General features: G+C 38.1%; 1 protein-coding gene across 1 annotated transcript in view; it reads right to left on the bottom strand.

Annotated features, from left to right (window-relative positions):
- PDE1C (phosphodiesterase 1C) overlaps positions 1–22,423 on the bottom strand; it is a gene marked incomplete at both ends in the record, with an annotated part of 303,957 nt that overhangs the window by 7,108 nt on the left and 274,426 nt on the right. Inside the window, 2 exons of the mRNA XM_083379005.1 lie at positions 5,201–5,231; positions 16,857–16,919. Of these exons, the coding sequence (XP_083235131.1) occupies positions 5,201–5,231; positions 16,857–16,919 (94 nt within the window). The remainder of the gene's footprint in view (positions 1–5,200; positions 5,232–16,856; positions 16,920–22,423) is intronic.

The raw sequence follows: 22,423 nt of genomic DNA, 5'->3' as shown, positions 1-22,423 counted from the left end.
TGAGGTGGCTGGATGGAGTCACTGAAGCAGTAGGCGTGAGCTTAAATGGATTCCAGAAGATGGTAGAGGACAGGAAGGCCTGGAGGAACATTGTTCATGGGGTTACGATGGGTCGGACACGACTTCGCAGCTAACAACAACAACAAAATGAGTGCAATGGTGCGATAGTTTGAACATTCTTTGGCACTGGCTTTCTTTGGAATTGGAATGTAAACTGATCTTTTCCAATCCTGTGGCCACTGTTGAGTTTTCCAAATTTCCTGGCAAATTGAGTGTAGCACTTTTACTGCATCATCTTTTAAGATTTTGAATAGCTCATCTGGAATACTGTCACCTCCACTAGCTTTGTTGTTGCTCGGTTTTTCTAAGGCCCACTTCACTTCACATTTTAGGATGTCTGGCTTGAGGTCAGTGACCACCTCATTGTGATTATCAGGGACGTTAAGCTCATTCTTGTATAGTTCTTCTGTGTAATTTTGCCATCTCTTCTTAAACTCTTCTGCCTCTGTTAGGTCCCTGCCATTTTGGTCCTTTATCATGCTCATTTTTGCATGAAATGTTCCCTTCATCTCTCCAATTTTCTTGAAAAGATCTCTGGTCCTCCCTATTCTATTGTTTTCTTCTATTTCTTTGCACTGTTCATTTAAGAAGGCATTCTTATCTCTTTAAAGCTATTCTCTGGAATTCTGCATTCAATTGGGCATATCTTTCTTTTTCTCCCTTGCCTTTTGCTTCCCTCCTTTCCTCAGCGATTTGCAAAGCTTCCTCAGACAGCCATTTTGTTTTCTTGTATTTCTTTTTCTTTGGGATGGTTTTAGTTGCTACCTCTTGTACAATGTTGTAAACCTCTGTCCATAGTTCTTCAGGCACTCTGTCTGTCAGATCTAATTCCTTAAATCTATTTGTCACCTCTACTGTATATTCAACAGGGATATGATTTAATTCATACCTGAGTGGCCTAGTGCTTTTCCCTACTTTCTTCAGTTTAAGCCTAAACTTTGCAATGAGAAGCTCATGGTCTGAGCCACAGTCAGCTCCTGGTCTTGTTTTTACTGACTGTATACAGCTTCTCCATCTTTGGCTGCAGAGCATATAGTCTATCTGATTTCTGTGTTGACTGTCTGGTGATGTCCATGTGTAGAGCCGTCTCTTGGGTTTTTGGAAAAGAGTGTTTGCTATGACCATCGTATTCTCTTGACAAAATTCTATCAGCTTGTGCCTTGCTTCATTTTGTACTCCAAGGCCAAACTTGCCTGTTATTCCAGTTATCTTTTGGCTTCCTACTTTAGCATTCCAATCCCCCATGATGATGAGAACATCATTTTTTGGTGTTAGTTCTATAAGGTGCTGTAGGGCTTCATAGAATCGATCAATTTCATCCTCTTCAGCACTGGTGGTTGGGGCATAGACTTGGACTACTGTGATTTTGAATGGTTTGCCTTGTATTCAAACTGAGATCATTCTGTCATTTTGAGGATTGTATCCCAGTATTGCTTTTCCTACTCTTTTATTGACTATGAAGGCTACTCCATTTCTTCTGAGGGATTCTTGCCCGCAGTAGTATACCTGATGGTCATCTGAATTAAATTCACTCATTCCTGTCCATTTTAGTTCGCTGATACCTAAGATGTCGATGTTCAGTCTTGTCATCTCTTGTTTGACCACGTCCAGCTTTCCTTGATTCATGGATCTTACATTCCAGGTTCCTACAGAGAAAAAATCATTACAGCATCGGACTTTCCTTTCACCACCAGACACATCCACAGCTGCGCATCCTTTTGGCTTTGGCCCAGTCGCTTCATTCTTTCTGGCGCTACTAGTACTAGCCCTCTGCTCTTCCCCAGTAGCATATTGGACGCCTTCCGACCTGAGGGGCTCATCTTCCAGCGTCATATTGTTTTGGCTTTTGGTACTGTCCATAGGGTTTTCATGGCAAAGATACTGGAGTGGGTTGCCATTTCCTTCTCCAGTGGATCACGTTTTGTCAGAACTCTCTGCTATGACCTTTCTGTCTTGGGTGGCCCTGCACGGCATAGCTCATAGCTTCATTGAATTATGCAAGTCCCTTCGCCACAACAAAGCAGTAATCCATGAAGGGGAGAATTTCTTTAGAAGTTCCTAATTAGCTGTAAAAGAAAGGGTAAATACAGTATGATTGGGTACCAAGAGGTTTTTTGCTTTGTATATTTTGTGAAATTCAGTGGAGCATATGAGCTGCTTCCAGAACACAATACACTGTATGTAGTAATTAAAACCTGAGTATCTTTCTCACTAAGCAATACCACTTCAAAACATTCACTGTAATGAATTAGCTACTTTAAACTGGCATGCAAAATGTTATATTACTTTTTTTCCCCTGTGAGTTTAGCTCTACAGAAGATTAGGGAACATATAGAACATCCAAATGAAGGATGAAGAAAATGAAAAGTTAGAACTATCTGCTGCTGGCCAGATTGCAAGGATTATGGTAGTTTTAGGGACAGGTTCTAGCTACCTTAATGGCCTCCAGAACTAGTGCAGGCAGCCTTCTATCATTTTCTCTCTGTCTCAAAACCATCTCTCACATTTGTTTCTCCCAAGCTTTGGGTGGCAGGAAAAGCAGAAAGTGAAGCAGAGATCTTTGGAATTACCATTCTCCTTGCTCCAAAAAGACAGATTTTCTCACCTAGAAGGGAAAGGGTTTTTTCTGTTGTCAGGTCTCTGATCTCTGTGGAATCAGAGAACTGGCAGTAAAAAGGTGTTCTCCCATTTCTTCTTCACCTCAAGTACCAACAGCAACAGGGTTAAAGACAAAGTGCTTTGATCTTTTTGTAACCATCGCACTGGCACCAAAAATGTCCACGTCTCCTCAGGGATGGTTTATTTAATCAAATAGTTCCAGCAAACAGAAAAGTTATTGTATACTTGAGAGCCATCTTTTTCTCCCTGTGACATAGGAGTTATAGACATTGTATACTTGTGTTTATAGTTTGTTTGACACATGAAATAAATTTATGTGCTGTAACATTTAACTAGTATGACAAAAAAACAGTTACTGCAGGATTGCTGGTATAAACGTGGAGTATTCTACATAGAAAATCATAGAATACTGTAGGAAAAAAACATCACTTGTAGTTTCACACAAAATGCCATGTCTTGAATCAAGGTTTGACTTTTAGTTGAAAATGAAACAAAGCAAAATTAACAGAAACAGATTACATATCAGATTGTTTTAAAAAGAAAAATTTCTGTAATTTGTATTTTTAAATTTGATTAGTTTCTATTTAAAGCATTCAATATTCTTCCTACAAAGCAGTATGAACCCTTTCCTTGTAAATGTACCTAAGTTACTGACTTTGTCTTCATTCTCCCTCTATCCCATTTTTAGAGAAAATAGAATTAAAAGTAATTTTTTTTATTTTTCAGGGAAAGTCCCTGCAGTTTTTTAACATCAAATTGTGCAGGAAGTTTGGGTATGTTTTGAAGGAATTCTGCTTTGTCTCAAGATTTAGTATGTCCAATTGGATTTGGAGTATGTAGCTTTTATTTTTACTCTCCTTGAATCTTTGTGGTCAAGCAGAAGAAGAACGTGTCCTTTATGTAGCCCAGAGTTTACCTTTCTGAGTGGGCATAGTTCTTCAGATCTATCAAAACCCTTCCAAAAATAGTAGACTATGACTACAGCTCAATGTAATCTTGTGTTCAACCAGGCCAAATCCCAAACATGATAAATTCTTTCACATAGTTATGTAAAGATTTCTGCTTTGGATCTCATTCTCAGCCTGACCCCATAATTGGGGAATTCAGAACATCTAAATCAGCAAACTACAACATGGGAAGCTAAGGAGGAGGGGGTGGTAAGTTGCTATGCCAGTTGCAGAAGGAATTCAGGATCCAAAACAGCTTTCAATAGTTTTCCTTATCCTTGACCAAAAAAGAATTTTAGGTAGGTTATTTGATAAATGTCTTCGTGTATATTGATCTCAAAATTTTGATACACTGCCAACTACATAGAAAGAAAGAAAATCACAAATATGTTTATGTTAAAATTGGTATGGTAGAACTTTATTAAAGAAAACAATATGAAAGAAAAGACAAACAAGTATTCATATTTCTTGGAATATTAAGAAACAAAAAGATACTTTTTCAAAATCAGTGACATTTTCTGGAAAATTTTATTTATACTTTGTTTTCTTTGATTCCATAAAACAGCTGATTACTGATGCTGGTTTTTGAATTCAAGTGATCTAGAGACAAAAATAAATATTAATGCAAGTACACGTATGAAATATATATATATATATGCTAAATTCTCTCTCTCTGTCTCTCTGCATCAGCTTATATTAACTTCAGGTTGTTTTTAATTTTGCTTTTCTCATTTTTAAAGTGAAGTTTTAAAATTTTAATTTTTATATTCACCCTTTTTTCAAAAATTATTAAAACACTCTTAACATTATTCCCTTGTAAGACCCTTCAGTAAGATATTATATAGAAATAAAATATACTGAATAAATAATAGCAACATAGAAGATAATTTATTTAGGCCATAAAATTCTATGAAGTTCTATTTTGAAGCCAGTGTTATTAAGTTAAATAATCTATACTTGAGGGTAAACTGTAACACAATATGTGAAATAATTTATAATGAAAATAAACAAAAATTCTGAAGAGCTTCAAAAGATATTGAGTCTGACAAGAAGGATATTAAAATAATTCTAGGTGAATTGAGGCAACTGTCTATTAAAAGAATATTACAAGCTTAAATCTCTAAGGAGTAAACTTTCATCTTATTTTAGTTTAGATATTTATATTTATATTAAGATGCCATATAAATGAGTCATGATAGCTAAAAATTTACCAACCTGGATTTTTTAGCTGAAAATGTATTCATTTTTTTCAAAATACTTCCTAAGCTGTTGGCATGCATGCAGATATAATGCACTTTTCTGAAGAATTTCTTACTTTTCTGCAAGGAAGAATATCATACAAAAGGATGTAAATTATAAAGAGATGCATTAAAAATAAGGATAAATATTGAAGCAGAAGTTAGCCACCTCTAAAGCTACTATTTATACTAGATAATGCTTCTAGAGCAAGTCCGCGCTGGAGTAGAAAACTTGTATGCTATTGATTGTACCTTAATGTAAGAATTGCTTCTGGCATATGGCATAAGACTGATCTTCATAAGGCAGAACTTATTTTTATTCATGTCCAAAAGTACTTGATGATATAACAGTTTGTGATGACTCCAACTAGCAGGAAAAAAGTATCTTTGGATCATTATGGCTTGATTGTTGAATTGTCTGGAAGAAACATCTGTTGAATTTAGTGCTACCTTATCAAACCTAACTGTCTGCCATCATAGCCACAATACAGAGGTTAGTTTTGAGAAATTTATAAGAACATCAGAGTGTGTTAGCAAATCCATGGAGATCTACATGGTGCTTATGACAAAGCTGAAGTATATTTATATTTGATTCTATTAAAAGTTGAACAAGAAAGAAATATGTAGTTTGAGGGTATTAATTCATGGCCATCTTGTCCCAGAGATTTGTCTTCTTAAAATTACCACAGGTGCCACCTTATTAAGAAACTGAAATTAAGTTAGCTCATGACATTCTATATCTATAAAAATAGGATTGCTACAGTAAACTGTGGTGATGGGGTTATTCCCCTTGTCCAGTTGCCCCATCCATAGAAGTGGTTGGCAGCCATTGCTGCAGGGCTGAAAGAGATAACATTGCCTTCCATAATTTCTCGACTTATTGTCAAAGTGATCTCAGGGCATGTTTTTTTTCCCTCCACTTTTGAAGTACACTTTCCATTGTTACCTTGTCTTGAACATTCCTGGCCACTAGTATTTTGCTATTAAGTGAATTTTATTATAGATTGTAATTCCTTTTAGTACTACCTTGACCATAAATGCTGTAACAGTATATTGATTAGAACACTGGCCTTGTAAATAGACGTTTTCTGGCTTGAAGGGAAAGGTAGTCCTTCCCTGAAGAGATAGGACATTCATAAATGTGAAAAATAAATAAAAAATAAAGTTTCCTGGCTGAAACCTATTTTTCATTCCCTGAACTTCTCACTTTTCTCTATGATTTTTTAAATAAGTCCAGTAAAACACGGATTTATTAAAAATAGTAATCTGAGGAAAAATAAAATTTTAAAAATACATTTCTACCTGGTTTCAAACTAGGAGCTTTCTGCTTATAAGATAAACATTTAAATCCTTGTGATACTGCAGCCTCCACAGTAAAGGAACTTCTTAAAGACATAAAAAAGCATTCAGATAATAAGAATTTTTTTTACACTTCCTTGTTAAGCCTGTTTGTGTGTACATGTTCATGCTTTAAATTTGTATCTATAAGAATAATTATGTATGTGTGCATGCACAATATAGTTTATTGTAGTGGTTAAGGCACCATGCTAGAAACTGAGAGACCATGAATTCTAGAGCTTCCTGGGACAAAGCCAGCTGGGTGACCTTGGGCCAGTCACTCTCTCTGCCCTAGGAAAGAGGCAATGGCAAGCCATTTCTGAAATCTTGCAGGGACTTTCCAGGTAGTTATCAGAAATCAACACTCACTTGAAAGTGTGCATACATGTGTGTGCACAAACACACAGACATACAGACAAACAAGGTAATCTGGGGAAGCCAGGCAGGGGCAATGATAGTTACATAAATAAACATACTTTAATACTGTTCAATAGTGACAGCATAAGAAAGAAGTTCAGACTGAAGCCTCCCTAACTATAGTATAAAAGGGAGAAAGGGACACAGTCAGTTTTTCAAAATTCTGTTACTATAATTAATATCAATCAGATTAGTAGAGTATGTTTCCAGATCTGGACTATCAGTTGACAGTATGTATGTTATGTATGTGACAGACTGCAAGTTGTTCACAAAATATTTCATCCAGATAAGATTTTTAAATTGGTTTAGAGTTAGATCAGCATGAACACAGGACTTAAATGGTAAGTTCTGATATGTTCTATATCTAAGAATATCCCAGGTCAATAAAGAAAACTTTACATTTCAGTAAACATGCCGTATTTTCCGGCGTATAAGACGACTGGGCGTATAAGACGACCCCCTAAATTTCCTGTTAAATTATAGGGTTTGGGCTATACTCGCCGTATAAGACTACCCCTCTTCCAACGCACACCAAATAAAAATTTAAAAACATCAGATTTGATTTTAATATGGTAATTTTAATTCAAATGCTTATGACATGCAGGTACTTAGTGGGAAAACTGTCACTTATAAACATAAGGCTGTTTGTCATCAAACATGTAAACATAAATCAGTGCAAGTGGATTAAACTTAATAATAATAATAATTAATAATAATAATAATAATAATAATAATAATAATAATAATAATAATAATAATAATAATAATAATGTTGGCTTGGAGGTCATCTAGTCCAACCCCCTGCTAAGGCAGGAAACCCTATACCATTTCAGACAAATGACTGTCCAGTCTCTTCTTAAAAACTTCCAGTGTTGGAGCATTCACCACTTCTGGAGGCAGGTTGTTCCACTGGTTAATTGTTCTAACTGTCAGGACATTTCTCCTTAGTTCTAGGTTGCTTCTTTCCTTGACTAGTTTACATCCATTGCTTCTTGTCCAGCTTTCAGGTGCTTTGGAGAATAGCTTGACTCCCTCTTCTTTGTGGCAGCTCCTGAGATATTGGATCACTGCTATCATGTCACCCCTCACCCTTCTCTTCGTTAAACTACACATACCCAATTCCAGCAACCGTTTCCTATTTTCCTAATTCACTTTTTCACTTTTCCTAATTCACTCTAAAGCTTTCCCTGCGCAGAGCCTTAAGTAACACCAGCTGCCTGCAATTAGTGCAGGTTCGCATCCCACCAGGCTCAAGGTTGACTCAGCCTTCCATCCTTCCGAGGTAGACAAAATGAGGACTCAGATTGTTGGGAGCAATAAGCTGACTTTGTAATAATGCTGCTTGGGGTGTGTGTGTGTGAAAGCTCTAATAAGCAGGCATATACATAGAATGAACGCTATTGCTAAGCACATTGATTTGTGCTTTAAATTGTCTTCGGAAAAGGGCAGGATATAAATGGGATTAAAAAAAAGACCCAATGGGAGATCCGCTCCAGGTTTTCCAGCCCAGTTCCTGAGTCAAATGTATCCTTAGAGCTAAGCAGCTGCTCTGGCTGCGGCATTCCCCACCTGCCTTTCAAGTTGGGATAGACTACAGCTGCTCTCCAACTTTAGAAGGAAAGACGCCCAGACCCCAGCCTGTAAAAAAATCACAGACTGCAGCTTCTTCTCCAATTGGTCCTGATTTCCCTGCGCAGACCAAATGGGAGATCCGCTCCAGGTTTTCCAGCCAGCCCTGTCCCTAAAGTTTCAGCACCCAGCGTATAAGACGACCCCTGACTTTTGAGAAGATTTTCATGGGTTAAAAAGTCATCTTATACGCCGGAAACTACGGTACATAAAATTTATGCTCCAAACCCCACCTAAAGCAATGATAAATAGATTTTACATAACTCATTCTACTGAAAAATCAGAGAAGTTTTTTTTATCCTAGCTAATTGTGCATAAGATTATAATCTTCTACAGCATTATTCTACCTATATAATCTCACTGCATCCATTGGAACTTAATTGCAGGTAAATACCATTACCACTATAGTCATAACTGATTTTACTCCAAGTTAATTGCCACTGAATATACTTACATTCAACCCCTTTGTTAATTTGACAGAAGCATTCTTTAATACCAAAAGAAGATGTAAATTTGACACAGATAAAGAACTACAGACCGATATTGTTATGGAATGTGGATTATAAAATCTTTAGTTCAATAATGGCAGAGAGACTGAAACAATGTTTAACTGAATTTATACATTCAGATCAAAATGGTTTTTTACCAAAGAGACAAATTAAAAACAATTTAAGAGTGATAATGGATGTATTAGAATACTATGAATTGCATCCAGGAAAACAAATGGTGTTAGTATTTCTGGATGCCCAAAAGGCATTTGATAATGTTTCCTGGCAATTTATGATTCAACACAAATAATAGACTTTGGACAGAATTTTATAAATATGATAAAAAAGATATACAATAAACGAACAGCAAAAGTGATTGTGAATGGAGACTATACTGAGAATTTTGAGATAATTTAATTTAATTTAATTTATTGAATTTATATACCGCCCTTTCCCGTAGGACTCAGGGCGGTTTACAGGGTATATAAAACATCAATAAAAAATTAAGAACAATTTAAAAAGATTAAATTAAAACCCTGAAAAAATATAAAACCCCAATTAAAACCCCAATTAAAACTCAGCCTGGGCCGGAAAGCTCAAAGAGCCAGGTCTTCAGGTCTCGGTGAAATGATCGAAGGTCAGGGGTTCCAAAGGGCAGGTGCCACCACAGAGAAGGCCCTCCCCCTGGGTGTTATCCACCAGCATTCTTTTACCGCCGGCACCCTGAGAAGGCCCTCCCTGTGGGAGCGCACAGGATGAAGGGAACTTGATGCTGGCAGCAGGTGTTCCCTCAGATATCCTGGACCCAAGCCATTTAGGGCTTTATAGGTCATCACCAGCACCTTGAATCTCATCCGGAAGGCAACCGGAAGCCAATGCAGTTTGGGGAGCAGAGGTGTTACATGGGAGTAACGGGAAACCCCCATCACAACTTGCGCGGCTGCATTTTGCACCAGCTGAAGCCTCCGAGTGGTCCTCAAGGGCAGCCCCATGTAGAGAGCATTGCAGTAGTCTAAACGGAAGGTCATGAGCACATGAGTGACTGTGCGTAGGGCATCTCGGTCCAGATAGGGTCACAACTGGTACACCAGGCAAACCTGGGCAAAAGACCCCCTGGTCACGGCTCCTATGTGATCTTCAAAGCTGAGCTGTGAATCCAGGAGGACACCCAAGTTGCGAGCCCTATCAACGGGGGTAACACCTCACCCCCATTGTTAAAGATGGAATAGTCTGGTTAACCCGAGATGCCGGTATGCACAGCCACTCAGTCTTGGCAGGATTGAGACGAAGCCTGTTTCCCCCCATCCAGACCCGGACCGCCTCCAGGTAACGGGACATCACGGCGAGGGCATCACTGGGTTGGTTCGGGGTGGAGAAAAGAAGTTGGGTATCATCAGCATACTGATGATACCCCACCCCGAAACCACGAATTATCTTGCCCAGCGGCTTCATATAGATGTTGAACAGGAGGGGAGAGAGAACTGACCCCTGAGGAACTCCACAAACGAGAGACCTCGGGACGGATCTCTGCCCTCCCGTCAACACCGACTATGAGCGGCCCAGGAGATAGGAGGAGAACCACTGAAGAACTGTGCCTCCCACTCCCAACCCCCTGAGACGCCACAGTAGGATACCATGGTCGATGGTATCAAAAGCCGCTGAGAGATCTAATAGGACTAGGACAGAGGAACAACCCCTGTCCTGAGCCTGCCAGAGATCATTCACCAGCACGACCAATGCCGTCTCCGTGCTGTGCCCAGGCCTGAAACCCGATTGGTACGGGTCCAGATAATCAGTTTCCTCCAGGAACAGGGGAAGCTGATGTGCCACCACACTCTCAACAACCTTCGCCAGAAAGCGAAGGTTGGAGACCGGACGATAGTTGTTTAAAACAGCCGGGTCCACGACAGCCTTCTTGAGGAGGGGTCTCACCACCGCCTCCTTCAAGGCGGTGGGGAAGATAGCCTCCTTCAGGGAAGCAGTTATTGGTGCCTGGAACCAGCCTCGTGTCTCCTCCCGGGCCGCAAAAACCAGCCAGGAGGGGCACAGGTCCAATAAACAGGTGGTGGAGCTCAGCCTCCCCATAATCCTGTCCACATCATCAGGGGAAACAGGATCGAACTCAGTCCAGATAACATGCTCAAGACCGTCCGATTCCTCCACGTCAGACTCTGCCCAGTCCAACTCCAAACCGGTCCAGATCTGAGCGATTTTGTCCATCAGATGATGACTAAACTCCTCGGCCCAACCCTGTAAGGGATCCTCCCTCACCTCCTGGTTAAGAAGGGAGCGAGTCACCCTAAACAAGGTGGCCGGGCGATTATCTGCGGATGCGATGAGGGCAGCGAAATAATTAGCCTTCGCTGTCCTCATCGCTGCAAGATAAGACCTTATGAAGGTTCTTAACTGCAATCGGTCAGATTCAGATCGGCTGGACCTCCAACCGCTCTCCAGACACCGTCTCTGTCGCTTCATCTCCCGGAGCTCCACAGAAAACCATGGAGCCCAGCGGGATCTGCGTCGGGTCAGGGGTCGCAAGGGTACAACACTGTCGAGTGCCTCGGTGGCCGCCCTTTCCCAGGCATCCACCAAGGCATCGGCCGGGCTGTGAATGCGGGCGATGGGTATAGACCCAAGCGCCATCTGGAACCTTTCTGGGTCCATTAGGTGCCTGGGGCAGAACCACCTGGTCGGTTCCACAGCCCAGCAGTGGGGGTGGCATAACGGAAGACCAGCTGCAGGAGATAATGATCGGACCATGACAGGGGGAAAATGGCTGGCAAACCCCCTCCCACATCATCCAACCACTGCCCAGATAAAAACACCAGGTCGAGAGTGTGACCCCCCACATGAGTCGGGCCCTGAATTACCTGGGTCAGGTCCATGGCCATCATGGAAGCCATGAACTCCCAAGCTAACTCTGACAACCCTCCCAGGGAAGGCAGGTTGAAGTCACCCAGCACTATAAGCCTGGGGAACTCCACCGCCAACCCTGAGAGGGTGTTGAGCAGCCCAGGCAGGGCTGTTGCCACACAGCTGGGCGCCAGGTATGTAAGCAACAAGCCCATCTGAACCCGAGGGCCAAATCTCAGGAGGAGGGACTCACTCCTGCCTATCTGGACAATGGTGGTCTCCCGCAGACATAAAGTCTCCCAAATAACCACCGCCACCCCACTGCCCCTACCCTGAGCTCGTGGCTGGTGTAGCACACAGAAACCTGGGGGGCATAGCTCAGTCAGAGGGACCCCTCCCTCCAAGCCCAACCAGGTTTCAGTAATGCATGCCAGATCCGTGCATTCCTCCTCGATCAAATCACAAACGAGGGGAGCCTTATTAACAATGGATCTGGCATTAAAAAACACAAGCCTAAGCTCAGGGACCTGATCACCCTCATCCCCTGGCAAAAGGGTGCTAACCGGAGGGTCGGAGCGCACCACCGCTCAAAGATAGAGAGGGTGCGATCCCAGATATTGATGTGGCCCTCTGTGCAACCACCTGCTGCCATTCCCTATCGTCGTGGGGATTTGACACCCCACCCCTGCATACACAGAGCCAGCAGCCTCTACCCCCAACCCCATCCCACCGGAACCCATAACGGGCCCAGACTGAGTGCTGGTTAATAGCTCCCTCCCCTCCCCACTATTCCTCCCCCTCCCTAACCCTTTAAAATAACCGGCTAAAAAACATATCAGGGGCCTCTTAGTGCGTCTCCCCCAGAGGCCCCTAGATAAGCCCAACCACCTCTTGGGATCCCAACAATTGGGCCCATCATCAAGGGAGATGGTAAACAGAAAGGCTGGTCGTGACCAGGAGGGAGAAACCCCCCTAAGAGCGTACAAGTCCAATCTAGAATATTGTAATCGGGCCATAAAGAGCAAATATCCGTGTAAGCCATTGTTCACAATGGAAAGTCAGATGTTATAAGATGTTGTAAGATGTTAAAGATGTTAAAAATGTTAAGTCCGGAACATGTCTTCATCCACCAATCCGGCTCTGCTCTCACCTGAGCCGGTCCAGACGATGAGCTCACAGCTGACCTCTCACCACAGTTGTGAGATCCAGTCTGGAGTGGGTAAAACACCATTGCCGGGTAGAACCTCCCCCACTGGCCTCTCGCACCAGCGGGGAGGTTGATGACCAGTTCAGGGCCGCCCTCTCACCACGGTCCAGTCCTGGGTTTGTTCCGGACCATCAAAAGGAAGTCACGAGAGCAAGGAAATCTCAACCCATCCAAACCCTGCATCAGTCTCCAGCCGTCATCCGATGTAATCCAAATCCAAATGCAATCGCAATCGCAATCGGGGCCGATCTTCAAGCCGCCAAGATAAGGAAAGATACAAGGCAAGGAAGCCCACTATTTCCACTGTTGTTCATTTTCACTTTGGAAGTTTTAAACAGAAATATTAGACAAAATATAGACATTAAAGGATTAGAAATAAAAGGTGAAACATATAAATTACAAGATTTGCTGATAATTTGGTGTTTATTTTAGAAGAACCTTTGGAGGTGATTCCTAAACTTTTGGGAAAGATAGAACAGAAATGGCAGGACTGAAAATAAATAGAGAAAAAACTAAAGTAATAGTTAAAAACCTTACAGATAAGCAAAAGACAACAACAAATATCGGAAAAGATAGAATTGCAAATAGTTAAAAAGGTTAAATATCTGGGCATACAGTTAATGGCAAGATGTTCAACGATAAAAGGAGATAACTACACAAAATTATTGACTCAAATAAAACTGGATTTGGAAAAATGGAAAAATTTGCAATTGTCAATATTAGGAAGAATTGTCACAGTGAAAATGAATTTATTACAGAAAATTTTATTTCTATTTCAAACAATACCTATAAAATTGGAGAATTTTTTTTAAAGATTTGAACTCACTAATTTTGAAATTTATTTGGCAAGGAAAGAAAGCTAGAATTAAACAGAAATTGCTACAAGATGCTAAGGAAAATGGAGGATTTGGCCTACCAGAGTGGGTTCTATATTATCAAACTTCTGTATTAACATGGGTAAAATAATGGATAATTCTTAAAAACAAAAGGTTGTTATATCAGGAGGGGCACGATTTACAATTGGGATGGCACGCTTTCTTATGGTATGGGAAAAATAGAGTTCCTAAATATTTCCAAAATCATTATATAAGAAATGCATTGTTAACAACATGGGAAAAAATACAAAGTAAAATATACTGCTCAAAAAAAATAAAGGGAACACTTAAACAACACAATGTACTGTATTTAATAGTAGGATGTCTTATCTTGTGTTCCCTTTATTTTTTTGAGCAGTATATATTTAAAAATTCCAGTGTGGTTGTCCACAATGGAAGCATTTGTACACCCAAATTTAGTGGACTTTGAAAAAATCTAGACATATAGAGATATTCTAAATTCTGAAGGAAATTTAAAATCTAAAAAAGAAATGGAAAATTAGAGTGTTAACCTAACATGGTGGACACATTTACAAATGCAAACTAGATATGATAGAAATGTTAAAATGTATGGATTTTATAAGGATATTGTTGACTTTGGATGAAAAATTAACTAAGAAAATGTATAATTGTTTATTAACTTTAGAAATGGAAAGTGAACAAGTCAAAGAAACAATGATAAGATGGGCGGAAAAATTTGGTTATAATATAGAATTGGAAAAATGGCAAAATTTATGGCAAAGAAACTATAAATTGACAATGTCAACTTCCTATAAAGAAAACTTATATAAAATGTTTTACAGATGGCACCTGCCACCAGTAAGATTAGCAAAAATGTTTAAAAATATGTCAGATAGATGTTGGAAATGTAAACATGAATCAGGCACTTATTGTCATGTTTGGTGGACATATGATAAAGTAAAGAATTATTGGGAAAAGATACATATTTGGCTAGAAAAGATGTTAGGAGAACATGTTGATTTTAATCCTGAACTTTTTTAAATTAGGTATAATGTCAAAAAAGACTAATAAATAAAACTCATACTTCACTTTGCATGTCACAACAGCGGCAAGAATTATATTTGTGCAACACTGGAAAAATGAAGGAATACCATCAGATGAAGAAATAATTTAAAAAAAATACTAAAATGCACAGAGATGGACAGATTGATTATGAGACTGAAAGAAAAAGAAGAAACGGACTACTATCAAGCTTGGGATTTATTTTACCATTAGCTGGAGGAAAGAAGAACAGATTAGGAATTAAATATGTATTAGCATGTAAACTCAGGCAGCACGTTGGTTGAAAAATTATTACTGTATGTATGGAAAAAATGAATATTTTTTTTATAAAAGGATTTTGACAGGAGCATTAAGTTAGAAATTCAAGACTTGGTCACATTTCCCTACATAAATATATTCTTACATTTAGTGACATGGATTACATTTAGTGACATGGAGAACTCAACAATGTAAAATGGGCTTGATATTGTTTTATTGTTGTTGTCTAATCATGACTATATTATACAGTAAGCTTTTAAATAAACAGAAAATTAACAGAAAACAAAAATCTACACATAAAAATATAGAATTTCCGAAAGGATACAATATATAGGGTAACAGAAGAAAACAAATGATTCAAAATAAAGGTTCTCTCAAGTTGAACTTCATACAACAATGCAGTTCTGCTCTGCTGAAAACTAGAACCATCCATGTCTCTGATACGTTATTTTCAAAAATTATCATTTTTTAAAACACTTTCAAAATATGTATTTAAAAGCATACTTTCTCTAGCAACATAAATTTAAATATATAATTTTTCTGAAATACAATTATTACTGGATATGTTTGATTATTAAGAAATCCTTCACAGCATTAGGAAAAGTACAAAATGAATAGTTAAAACTCAATTTTTCAGAGAATGAAGCTCAGATCATTCTATATCAGGCATGTCAAACTGCCGGCCCACAGGCCGGATGCATCATGATGATATCGTGCCCTCCCCATTGACGGCAATGGGCAAAAAGTCACGATACATCATGCAACGTCACGTGACTTCCCAAGTTTGACATGCTTGTTCTATATGATCTAATATGTTCAATGAGTCTTGTGTTGTATACTATGTTTTGGGAAAGTTGTAAAAGTAGTGTATCATAAAAAAGCAAATAACCAATAATTCATAATTCAGCATCAAAGTTGCCTAGAATTTTAGCTAACTAAGCTTTTGAAAACATCTGGTTTATATTTAAAAGCCACAGGGAGCTGAGTCGCTTAAAAAAACAAAAAGTGGCACTATTCCATAATTTTATATATCTATAGATATAGATATATAGAGATAGAGATAGATATATAGATATAGATATATAGATATATATAAAGATATATAGAGATATCAATATATAGATATATAGCTATAGCTATAACTATATAGATATGAAAATGCATATTTAAAAGGTGACTTGATCCTAACCATAAAGCAGATACTCTACCTCATCCCAGCATAATAACTGCTGTTTTCTAATAACAGAATGAAACAACTTGACTCTTACAATCCAGCTCCTTTCCCAGACAGTAGGAACCAGACTCCCAATCTTTACTTCACATTATTCAGCAAAACTTATTTCAGGGTTTTGGTTTTTAATGACATAGGTTACAGATTCATGACTAAGAGCATGTTTGGGGTAGTGGTTAAAGCATCAGACTAGAAACTAGGAGATAGTAAGTTCTAGTCCTGCCTTGAGCACAAAGCCAGCTGGGTGACCTTGGGCTAGTCACTTTCTCTGTCAGCCATAGGAAACAGGCAATGGTGAACCATTTCAGAAATCTTATCAAAAAACCTGCAGGGACTAGTCCAGGCAGTCGTCAGTAATCAACACTGAGTTGAAGACACACACCCACACACACAAACACAGATTCATCGAGAAATATTCTTGATTTCTATACTAATCCACAGGAAATATATCGCTAAGCATTATTTATAGCATTTTTTCTCAAACTGATACCATGTCTGTTGGGAAGTGTAGGAGATGAAGTCCAGCACATGAAATAGGAAATACTTATTTAAGAGCACGGTCAGTCATGCAATTTGAATTGAAGGCGTACCTTTTCATATATGAACAATATGATTTAGATGCTAATATATATAATATATATAACTACATTCAAATACAACTGGAGCCACTAACCTGGCAAAGTTAGCCGATCTGTGGAATTAGGAATAGATGCTGGTTTTATAAGTTGTTTTGAACCTTTAGGAACAAAAACAGATGAGTTATTGGTATGACTTCAACAGACAATCATTTGGTTATATGTCAATATATTAGTATTTATTTCCTTTCCACTGCTACAACAACAGATTAAAAAGCCAAGTTACTATGATTAAGGTGATGGGATCTGGGCTACAAAATACTGAATGACCACTAGATTCCTATGATCATCTAAGTTGTTTCACTAGTTCTGTTTCTATTTTCAGATAATTACAGGTAATACCATAATTTAGTGTTTTGCGCTATGCTTTCCTACCTATTGCCCACCCAGAAATCAGAAGCATTATATCCTGGTTTGTACCATGCCAGGATTGCAAACCAAGATCCAATTATACTTTGCAATTTTGGCTTATTTATATGCAACTGATGGTTTGTATGCAGTGTGATTTCTGGATTTGGATAAAATTGTAATCTATATTTTGCCTCAGAGCAGGATGTGCAAGTTTTAATCACCTTTCTTTCCAGGAAGCGGGTGAGGAGGAGGGAGCATGAGACCCAGAATAAGGCTTTTACTAGATGCAGAAGAATTCCATGAAAACTATCCTCTAGTCTAGTGTAGGTATTTGGGATTGCACTAGACTTTCTCACATTTTCTCCACTAAGATGATTGCAACCCCAAATATGGCAAAGGACACCAAGCTCAACAGATTATCAGGTTTCTGTACACCCACAGAACACACAGTACTTTAAGAAGCCATGATAAATATAGATTAGATAATAGAAGCATTTTGAGCAAGCAAGCATAGCCAATGATAAGAAATGTTAGAAAACCTATTGTCCACTTCTGTTTTAATGAATATAATTGAACTGAATGAAATCAAGATATCCCATTATAGTTTGCATTGTATTTTAAGAGATCCAAATAAATCCAGGTAGGAGATATCTCTCAATATTTTTTTAAATGTACTTCAAAAGCAGAACAATGCTAATTTGAAGAAAATGGCTTCTAGGATTTTTCTCCTTCCATGAAAGATTAGATCTTACTGCTACTAATAGTAAGAAGGAAACATCATAGTAAAAATTAGGAAAAGATTTCTAGAATGGCTGTCCTTTCCTTATAATGATCCTTTCTATTCCGCCAATGTTTTTACTCCTAAATCCTCAGAATCAAGTTCAAGGTCACCAATGTTCATCCACACTACCTCTATGTCTAAAACATATAGAAATAGATTATCAGTGCACTGTTCAGCTGACCAATAGAAATGTATTAAAATAAAAAGAAATGCAAGCACTGCCCAAGATCCTGTATTCTCCTGTTTAATTTTGTTCAGCCAGTCTGACAGCCAAGACATCATTCCACTGCATGTTTAATTAAACAGCAGAAATTATAGGATGAAGTGACTGCAACTAAATCATTCCAAGGTAGAAGGATAACTCAGGAATCAGGAAAGAAGATGAGGTAATATTTCCCTGTAAATCTGTATTAGCTCCCAACATCTGAAGAGCTCCCCCATGCTCATGGAAAACCGGATTCATTATGATAAAAATAAGATGATCCAGCTGCTGCCAGTACTATAAACTCATGTGGGTATAGAGCAGTGGTGGGATTCAAATATGTGAACAACCGGTTCTCTGTGTGGATGCTGCTTCCGTAAGTCCATTCTGGGCCTGGGCAACAAAAAATTAGCTACCAGTTCTGCCAAATTGGTGCAAACCGGCTGAATCCCACCACTGGTATGGAGCCAATGTGGGAGCATTGCTAACACCATGCTTAGATGTGCCTTAAATCCTATTACAACACTGACGGACACGCTAAGCACTATTTCCTTAGATATAGATAAACAGAGCTGGGATTCACTACAAATGGAGTTCTCTTTGCTTTTATTTGGTAATAACATGAACATACAGGAATACACTTACAGAAAAATCAAAAAGCTGCAAAACTAATTCATATATTTAGAGACAACATGCCTCTTCTTCACAGTTTAAAAAAGATACAATAAATATATTTTTTCTAAAAAAATACTCGCACAAGTGTTGATAATATACATTGCTGCACATCTACAAGCCACTTATATTTTGAGCCAAAATAGGAACAAACCAAAGATGTTTATTTAGAAACTTAGGTTTCTCCTCCCTTCTTTTAGCAATGAATTCAAATGAGCTTTGACTTTTGGGATGTTCATTATCCCCTCCCAAACATTTTTTTTTTGGAAAATTATTGTAGATGACACGCATCCACATTTTCTTAAAGCATGATCATTTTAGGTGTACAAATATGTCAGATCAACTTTGCCCAGTCTTATGCTATGGATGCCATGGGATCATAATTCCTAGATTTGGAATTCCTAGTCAATATATGTCAAGTTCGTGTTGGTTGGAAATCTAGATGTTAATCTAAAACATCAGTGCCAGCTTGGAGAAGATTAAGTAAAATATTTCATGTATACAATAATTGGGAATATGATAAGTACATATGGGACAGCAAGTGTATCATATACTTGGTTTCTGTTACATATATAAAATCTGGAAAATGCCCCTGAGATATCATTTGTATATTCTAGCTGACAACCTGAGGTGCAAAATTATGAGAACAAGTGCCTAGATTCAATTCTTTTCTCTGTTTCCTTGACCAAAGATTATTGAGTACATTTATTTTAAGTGCTGTTATAGTAATCTTAGGATAAGCATTATGTAATACAAAGTGGAAAGTATGCCTAGCTTTATGTAATAATATAATAATCATATTGCAAATTTCTACTGAAATGATACCTCAGTCACTGTTTCCATGCTATTATATTAGACAGTATTATCGAAGAATGGCATCTGAATGGCTTTAGGAGAACTATGGGTCCAGAATCAGTTTTTCAAAATCATTAATTACATATTTCTAGGTATATGACTTTCAATAGCTGGTTTTGAATGGGCGGAGGAAAGTTCCCCTGACTATCTATCTATCTATCTATCTATCTATCTATCTATCTATCTATCTATCTATTTATTTATTTATTTATTTATTTATTTAATTTGTATGCCGCCCTTCTCTGACTAAATCCCATTGACAGACAAACTGCTCAGGAATCTGGCTGAGCAGCTACACTAATTGTATCATTGTATTGTGTAGAAGCAAATTCTCTAATTAAATTATATATTGTATGGTATATTTCTTTTTATCTGTCCTGAGGGACAGACAAAATATAAACAACATGTAACATATTGTTACACAGAATTCCATTAGACTGTCAGAATTAATGGCAGAATTTACAGAAATTTTGCAAATGTCCTACCCAAACATCCAGATGGGCAGGCTTTTCTATAATAATTCCTGACGGCAACATTCCCCCCACAATATAGTACACCAGAAGTTCTAGTTTCTCAAATGTAATGTAATAGGATTGGTTAAATTTAAGCATTGGCCAACTTTAAATTGACCCTGAATGTGTACAATGAAACCAAATAAAACATAAAAACAATTTTAAAAGTCTTCTTAAAAAGCAATAAACAACTGAAACTAATAGTCAGCTGGTTAACCACACCCAATTCCCAGACAAATCTGATAGGGGGAATCCAACCACCCTAACCCAAGACCTGGAATAAAAACCAGGCCTTTATGCTTTTTCCAGAATGCCCTCATGTGGCAGCACATGAAAATCTGTGAGAATTTCATTCCAGATGGCTGGTTCCATGACAGAGAATTTTTACTTCTGGTGTAGTAATAGAAGACATTATTTAATTGAATTCAATTGCAAAACATTTTGGCTCATACTGTCTGGGCAGACAACACAAGAGATAGGTAAGCAGACCTTATGCCATATAAGGCTTTATTCATGCAAACTGTACTTTGGATTAAAAACAGACACTGTCACAAAAACCTCTTTTATAGCAAATGATACAGATCTTTGATATGAGCCATAATTTGCTAAAACTACAATTTTTATAGTCTTGACTATTACGAAAACAAACACAGTAGCTGCAACTTTACTTGCTAAGCAGCATGGAGCAGGCAATGGTGCTTTCCATCCACCTGATCGATAGGATGTTTCCTGACATTTTCCAAATTATACAATGGTCTTTGTATAATTTGATTTGCTTGATGTCCTTTTTCAGCAGGAAAAAAAAAGATTCACAAAAATCTGATAAGTTTTCATCAAAGCTTAGTTTTATAAAAGAAATTGTCCAATGCTGCCAAATGCATAGTGAGATCAGTTTGAATCAGGAACCTATTGTATCACAGTGAAGATTCTGAAAATGATTTCCAATAACCAGGGAACTGCATATCCAACAGTCGTGGTTTGATTTTATACCACCTTTACAGACAGAACTGAAAAGAAACTGATCAGACTGACAAAAATCTGAAAACTCTGAGGTTCATAAACTCTTAAATTTGAGCACATCTGCTGACAGCGCAATCTATCTTCATGGTTGAAATCAAGGCATTAGGACAGAGTTTCAACAATAATCTGAAAATAGATCACGATGCTTTGTACTTCTCACAAATGTCCTACTAATAGACCCATATTTCTCTCTGTGTAAGACATATGCTGAAAAACAGTACTAAGAGGGAGAGAAAAGAATCTCAGTAATCAAAATGGGGCTTTCTGCCTTTCTCTCACATATAACTCATAATTATTTTGGTTAAAACAAGGATAAACTCCTGACATGTTACTCAGAATCATGTTAAGCAGCCAGACCAACTATACTATATATTTTTAAACTAGGCAAGCACTGATTTAGCACAGTAGGTACTGTATGTTGGTAACTCTTGCAAAGGCCAGCCTAAGATCTGTATAGCAAACAAACACAGCTGCAGCATATATAATACATTCCTTCTATTAAGGAACAGCATTTGTAAAACTAAATGTTAAGGAACTAGAATATTATGTTGTCAGAGAATTGTTTACATTTCTAAAGCTTCCATTTGTTCATGAAGCAGTCATTATCATTCATTTTTCAAGTGACAATACAGATAGAAAAACACATTTAGAAATGCTTTTAGATTCTTTCATTCCAAAAATACAGAACTTGAAAGATGAACAAGATCTGTAAAGCTATGCTGTCTCAGAATGTTGGGATGAGAAATCTAAAACAAGTATTTTAGAATTTCAGCTTTGTAGTTTATAAATGACTATTATTATTATGGTTTGTCACACAGTCAGCCAGCTGTTCAGACTGGATTTGACATTTTTATCCACCTATTGAGTCCTTTTCAAGGACCAAGGATAGACAGATGTTGATGTTTGATGGTGTTAAAGGTATCATCGCAGAACGTAAGCTGTTCCAAGTAAAGCTGCCTTTTGAAATTGACTGATGGTGAATTTGTCAATTCCGATTGTGTTCAAGTGATGCTCCAGTTGTTTTGGGATTGAATGCAAATTTTAGCCCTAAGTAATTTTTCTTCAATATGTAGTAAAATTTGAAATACAATTAAGCTGACTTCAAATGAGAAGAAAAGGATGAGATATTTTGGAGAGGATCTACTGTAGTACAATCCATTATTTGTGCTGTAGCCATACTATGCTACTTTACCCAGTGTTTTCTGTATATTG

This window comes from Vipera ursinii (assembly GCF_947247035.1).
Source record: "Vipera ursinii genome assembly, chromosome: Z".
NCBI classification, from domain to species: domain Eukaryota; kingdom Metazoa; phylum Chordata; class Lepidosauria; order Squamata; family Viperidae; genus Vipera; species Vipera ursinii.
This window is presented reverse-complemented; position numbering and strand designations above follow the sequence as displayed.